This window comes from Callospermophilus lateralis, chromosome 7 (genome assembly GCF_048772815.1).
Source record: "Callospermophilus lateralis isolate mCalLat2 chromosome 7, mCalLat2.hap1, whole genome shotgun sequence".
In the NCBI taxonomy this organism is placed as follows: Eukaryota; Metazoa; Chordata; class Mammalia; order Rodentia; family Sciuridae; genus Callospermophilus; species Callospermophilus lateralis.
Genome location: NC_135311.1, coordinates 21,660,193 through 21,666,334, shown reverse-complemented (window position 1 = coordinate 21,666,334; position 6,142 = coordinate 21,660,193). Strand labels below are relative to the sequence as shown.

General features: G+C 37.3%; 1 protein-coding gene across 1 annotated transcript; it reads right to left on the bottom strand.

The window, feature by feature from the left end:
• Positions 1-432: 432 nt before the first annotated feature.
• Positions 433-5,597, bottom strand: Sike1 (suppressor of IKBKE 1). The gene is made up of 5 exons (XM_076862883.1): positions 5,372-5,597; positions 5,039-5,144; positions 3,884-4,026; positions 2,368-2,481; positions 433-623 (listed from the first exon to the last, which is right to left on the bottom strand). The coding sequence occupies exons 1-5, from the start codon at positions 5,528-5,530 to the stop codon at positions 522-524; spliced, it is 624 nt and encodes a 207-aa protein (XP_076718998.1). The 5' UTR covers positions 5,531-5,597; the 3' UTR covers positions 433-521.
• Between the last annotated feature and the right edge of the window lie 545 nt (positions 5,598-6,142).

Here is a 6,142-nt window from a genome sequence, read left to right as displayed (position 1 = left end):
GCACCAGAGAGAATCAAAACTTCACAGGTGAATGACATTACAAATCAGAGAATCTGCCAATCTAGTTCTGTGAAATCATGTTACTTCTGTCAAATGGAAAAAAAAAAAAAAATTCAGGTTTATGCCAAAAAGATGTAAAAAGTTAAATCTCTTAAAAATCTTTAGCAATGTATCTTAGGATCCTCTATAAAATAAGAGAACTGGCTTATAATAAAATGCTCAAAGTTTCAGAGATATGAAAACAAAAAAGAACAGAAAACAGTTTATATAAATTGAGGTCCCAGAAATGAAAATTAAAGGTAGTCTTACAGAGGAAGGAATGGTGAAACTCAGTGTATATTCTCACACTATACCCCAAAACTATTTTGTGGACACCAACATTGACTGGGAATTCTAAACTGCTGCCTGATATCTATAATCAACACTAAATCAAGTCTGAGGCAAGACACTGGATGGATAATACTTAGATGGAAAGATAAATTCCTTCCTAGATAATCTTCAGCCATCACTTGGAAGTTCAGTTATTTGATGGGTTGGGAAGCAGTGTCCACTGAATTTTCCTTTCTGACCTGAAGAGACTCACTGCTGATGGACAATAATTCTCGAAGTTCTTTATTTTCAAGCTGGGGAAAAAAAAAAAAAAGGCGGATTTATCCTATTTCCTGTATTTTTATTGTCAAACTGTGTCAGAACACATTGTTTGGGGCCAGAAACAGAAAACATTTTAGTTTTAAGAAAACAAATCACTACATAAGAATTTCCTAAATACTAGTTATTTACTCATTTAAAATTTGTGGAGTAATTTTTATATACCAAGTGTTAGGACTACATAGAAGGAACAACACAAGGTTCTTTTTCACTTGAGGAATTTACTGTTTGTCATACTCTTCTTGGTTCCCACAAGTTTTACTACTATTTTTCAAATTCTTAATGATCTCTTCACTCTTGATTAATTTCCTTTCCTAGATATCCAATAGTTTTAGAAAATGGATAAAAAGGGAAAGACGAAACCACTTACTGAGCTGTACCTAGATACCATGTCAGTGCATTATATATGTTATTTCCTAACAATCTTTGGGGTAGATATCATTGCCTACATGCATATTTTATTTAAGATGAAGATACTGGGGCTCACAAAGCTCCTAAAACGTGTCCACATTCAGACAACTTGGATGTAGTACTTTTGGGGCCATGTTTTTTCCACTGGAATTATTAAGTAAAACTTGTCCCACATTTCCTTAGGGCTGTTTCTTTAACTGAGACAAATCAGGGATAATAAAAAGAAGTTCGCTCTATTAACTAACTCCTAATTCCTACTTGGGACCTGTTACTCCCTTTGATTTCCAGATGGAGTTTCATCATTATTTTCTCTGCAGGAATTCTGGTAAACCATAGTATTTCTGGGTTTGCCAAAGAGGTCAGAGCCCATGGTCAATAAATCTTTGAGACCACATAAAGATACTTTGGTATGTTCTTCTGGCACTTAAATACATTTCATATTATGTAAATACTAGTCTTGTTCTTTCCACTGGACTTTGGACTTTTTTCTCTAGTATTTCTTTTTTGTTTGTTTTTCAGACTTGATCTCTCTATGTTGCCCAGGCTGGCTTAGAACTCCAGATCCTTCTGCCTTAGCATCCTGGCTTTCTGCTATTTCTCAAAGGGCCCATAATAACTCCTTGCAGCAAGCACCAAACCATCTACTAACATGTTTTTTGGGCACACTATTACACTAGGTATTTCTTTTGTAATATATTTCTATTTTAATCAAAATATTACATGGAAATAGCTTTAAAAAGTTAAATCTATAAAATAAATAGAAGTTTCTTGGCTTTGTTCACCATTAACTCTTTTTAATCTATTTTTATTTTTATTTCCATAATTCTAAATAATGTGGGTATACTGCCACTTCCCCTGCTCCCCCACCCCCCCACTCCCCCTTACTGGTTCTGGGAAGTAAACCCAGGGACTTATGGATGCTTAGCATGTGCCATGCCACTCAACTACATCCCTTGCCCTACCATTCCCTCAATTAAATAAGATCATTATTTATTTGATTACTTATCATTAATCAAATAAGACATGATTTGACTTATTATAGTAAATGAGGGATTTCAGCTCACATGTAACCTGTTCCTTCCACTCTCTACTCTCCCAATGTGATAATATCTCAACTTCCAGTTAATACATAGTTGATATTTTCATTGACTATAGTTTACTGCGTTTCCTTTCCTGTAAAGAGTATGAAGGAAGAATTTTAAATTGTGAGCACACACAGAAAACATGAATATATTGCCATGACAGGTTAATGTCTAGACTCTACAAAAACTGCGAAAAATTGTGAACCTAAAAAAGCAATAATCTTACCTCCAATTGTGCTAGTTTTTCTTGAATTTTACAAAACTGATCATCATCCACCTGAACTGCTTTCCTCATCACTTCTCCCATTTCACATATTCTGTCAATCTGACTTTCAATTTCCTGTGAAAATATTAAGGGAAAAAGTGAAAAAGTGATATTTCCTATACATATGAAGAACAGGATCGTATGAACTGATTTTTAAAAGTTCATTTAAAAAAAACAGTTCGGGCCGGCATTGTGGCTCAGTAGTAGAGCACTTGCCTAGCATGTGTGAGGCACTGGGTTCGATCCTTACCATCACATAAAAATAAAAACAAATAAAATAAAAATATTTTGTCCATCTACAACTAAAAAAAAAAAAGGAAAACCAAACCAGTTACCTTGAAATATATAAATGTGTTAATAGGAAAAACAAAAACCTTCATTCAATCTATGCCACAGAAGTTGCACCAGAATTAACCAATAATCTGAGCCATAATAAAGTGAGTTTGTGGTATTCACACTCAACAGATCAGTTGTAGTCTAACTACCCACTGGAAGTTGGACTTTAGGTAGCTATTTAACTCAAGTTTGAATACTTTTATTGGAAGGAAGTTTATCATAGTATGAGGTTCCTTTATCTTTGGCTATATCTCTTAGAAAGTATTTGCATATGAGTTAAATTCTTATCTTTTTAAAGTTTTCTCTGGACCACAGAAAATAATTTTTTTTCTTCCAGATGAAAGATACTCAAATATCTAATATCCCTGTTCCCTAAAATTTTGAAAATGCGTTCAATGAACATCTTTCAGTACACTTCCCCTGAAGCAAATAGTGAGGTTCCAATCTATTATTCCAGGATTAAATGATATAGTACATGTGAATGTACAATGGCAACTATGAAAAACTGTACAAATAGAACAATAATACTGGAGGGGGGGGCGCTGTTAAGTAGCTCAGTTGGTAGAGTGCCTGCCTCACATGCACAAGACCCTGGGTTTAATCCTCAGTACCACCAGGGGGAAAAAAAAAAAAAAAGCACAATTCTGTGCTCAAATTAAATCGGCACTGACGTAATGTATAAAAACTGTCATTTAAGACAAAACAAAACATTTCTCTCAAGTAACATAGTATGATTAGTTTAACACAGCTTTACTGACTGCCTGATATGTGCCAGAAACTAGGTTAAGGAAAAAATACGAATGTATGCTCCCCTAAACCATGAAGCTCACAATTCAGTCAAATGTACCAATTACAACCAACCAAGTGTTTACTGAGCACCTTCAACACCAACTTGCCTTATAGTTCATGGAAAAGCTAACATCTTGAAAAAGAGATCTTGTTGAGGGCAAAGGGGAACATAGTCCCACTCAAAAGGACTTGAGCAGCCTCTTCTCCCCTTCTTTTTAGCCATATCTTTACAAAGCCACAACAAAATAAACAATGAATATGTACTTTCTTTTCTCCAAAACAAGTATACAAAGTGAAACAGTCTCAAAATTTCAATTCAGTTCATTTATAATTCATTTATCAGATTTCTTACTGCAGAGTGAGACTGATGAGCTTTCAGAACTGGTTCAGCATCCACTGCTTTTTTTGCAACCATTAACTGTAACATCTGTTTCCGGTATTTGCTCATGATGAGTTCCAAAGCATCCTGATGTTCCTCCAAAGAAACCCACAGTTCTAACAAAAAAATAAAATACCTTGGTAGTGATGTCTGACAGATAGGTCCCAAGGTTAAAGTCTTAACAGAATTTTACCATACTCCATGAGATATTATTAATTCAAAGTGAAAAAATTATATTTCCTACATATATGAAGAACATGATCACATGCATTATGATTTTTAAAAGTTCATTTTAAAAAGTTATCTTGAAAAACATAAAACATGTCAACAGGGAAAACAAAAGCTCATTCAATCTATGCACAGAAATTGCACTACAATGTGAACCATAATATAGTAAGATCAGATTTAGTGTTTAAGTCTACAAAATTGAACAGCTACAGTCTACATAAAAAATAACTTTCTAGGCTGAGTGTATTGCCCCACACCTGTAGTCCCAGTGACTTGGGAGGCTGAGGAAGGAGAATCAAAAATCTGAAGCCAACCTGAACAACTTAATGAGGTTCTGTTTCAAAATAAATAAAAAAGGTTGGGGATGTGGCTCAGTAGTAGAGTACCCCTGGAATCAATTGCAAAAAACAAAAAACAAAAACTTTGTAGGCATAGGCAGCATAGTCTGGTAGAAATAACACGGGATGTGTAATCAGAAGACAGGGTTTGATTTCTGTGACTTAGTTCCTTAGTACTCATAAGCCAATTGTTTAACATCTCTGAAGCTCTTTCTTAACTGCATTATGAATCTTAACTTCAGTGTTTATTCTAATAAATACTTAAGTATTAAATTTTAAGGCTCTGAAAATATAAACTCTTTTTAAATGCAAGTCTCCGTTTGGTATACCTTAAAGGAATATAATTCAACCGTGTAAGCATTTCTTTGATAAGCTGCTAATACACATTCAAAGAAAAAAAAATCAGTAGATGACCTTAAAAAGGGTAATCTGGAAAACTTTATTGTTAGTAATTAAATCTCCTAATAAGAGCACTGACCTGTAAATAAACATAGGATATGCACTTTTATGAACTTCTACTGGGTATGAAAAATATCTTAAATACACAAAAGACCCTACTAACCTCTGTTTTCCTGCTGCAAGTCTCTAATCTGTGTGTTCTCTTGAGACAGCAGAATGTGAGGCTTGTATCTTGACATGTCCTTCACGTCGGACGCATCTTCTTGATACTGGACAAACAGACATACTAAGCGCACGATAAACAGTACAGTGGCAGATGCAACTGAAAGCAGTAGTCAGGGCTCCAGTGCAGGGATCCTGAGCCCGATCCCGCAACAGTTCTCACCACAACCCTCTGAAATCGGGAATAAACTCCAAGCCGAGACCCCATTTCACATCTCTCCTCCCTTCCAGTGCCTAGAACCCGAGGGCCCAGGACCTCTACCCTCTGCCTGACCTGGTCCGGAAGCGCTGTCCCCGCCTCCCGCATAGCGGCCACTCGTCGGTGCAGCGCGGCCGACTGATCCACCAGAGACTCGGCGGCCGCATCGTGCTCCCGCAGCCTCTCCAGCAGTGTCTTGGCGTCTGTCAGGATCTTCTCGATGGTGCAGTTCATAGCGGTAGGAATACCCCGGACCCTGCCCTGCTCACCTAGGCGATACGCACTAGTAGTTCCCGGACCTGTCTCAGCGTTACAAGCGTCACTTCCGGGCACGTTTCAAAGGCTCCTGGCAGCATGTATGTGCGCCTGCGCAGTGGCAGCCCAGCCCTTTGGGTGATCCGCTTTAACCTGCGGCTTCCCTGTAGCCTCGCCCGGCCCCGGAGTTCCGCCCTTGCCCCGCCCTCTGTTCCCAATTCCCACAGACGCGTGGTTAATATGGTAGGGCTGACAGGTCTAAGGTTCTTCATCCCTGTTGTTTTTGATTGACGTGGTTTGTTGTTCGGTCATAGGTGGTTTTTTTTTTTTTTTTTTTTTTTTTGGTTTTGTTTTTTATATTGTGGTGCACCTACTTACTCTCTCAACTTTTTTTCTGCGTTTCAGGTGCTGGGAATCTAACCCATACATGCTAGGCAAGCGCTCTACCACTTGGATAAATCTTCCAGCCCAGTCAACCCTTCTTAAGTGTACATATAGTTCGGTAATTAGGTGTATTCAAATTGTGCAACCATCATCAACAGTCATCTCCTGAACGCTTCCATCTTGCAAAATTGGAACTCTATAGCTATT

Coding starts and splice junctions, on each gene's coding strand:
- Sike1 (XM_076862883.1), bottom strand. CDS start 5,530: ATGAACTGCACCATCGAGAAGATCCTGACAGACGCCAAGACACTGCTG. Junction 2,482..3,883: donor CTCATCAGTCTCACTCTGCA/GTAAGAAATCTG, acceptor ATATTTTCACAG/GAAATTGAAAGTCAGATTGA. Junction 624..2,367: donor AAAAACTAGCACAATTGGAG/GTAAGATTATTG, acceptor TTTTTTCCCCAG/CTTGAAAATAAAGAACTTCG.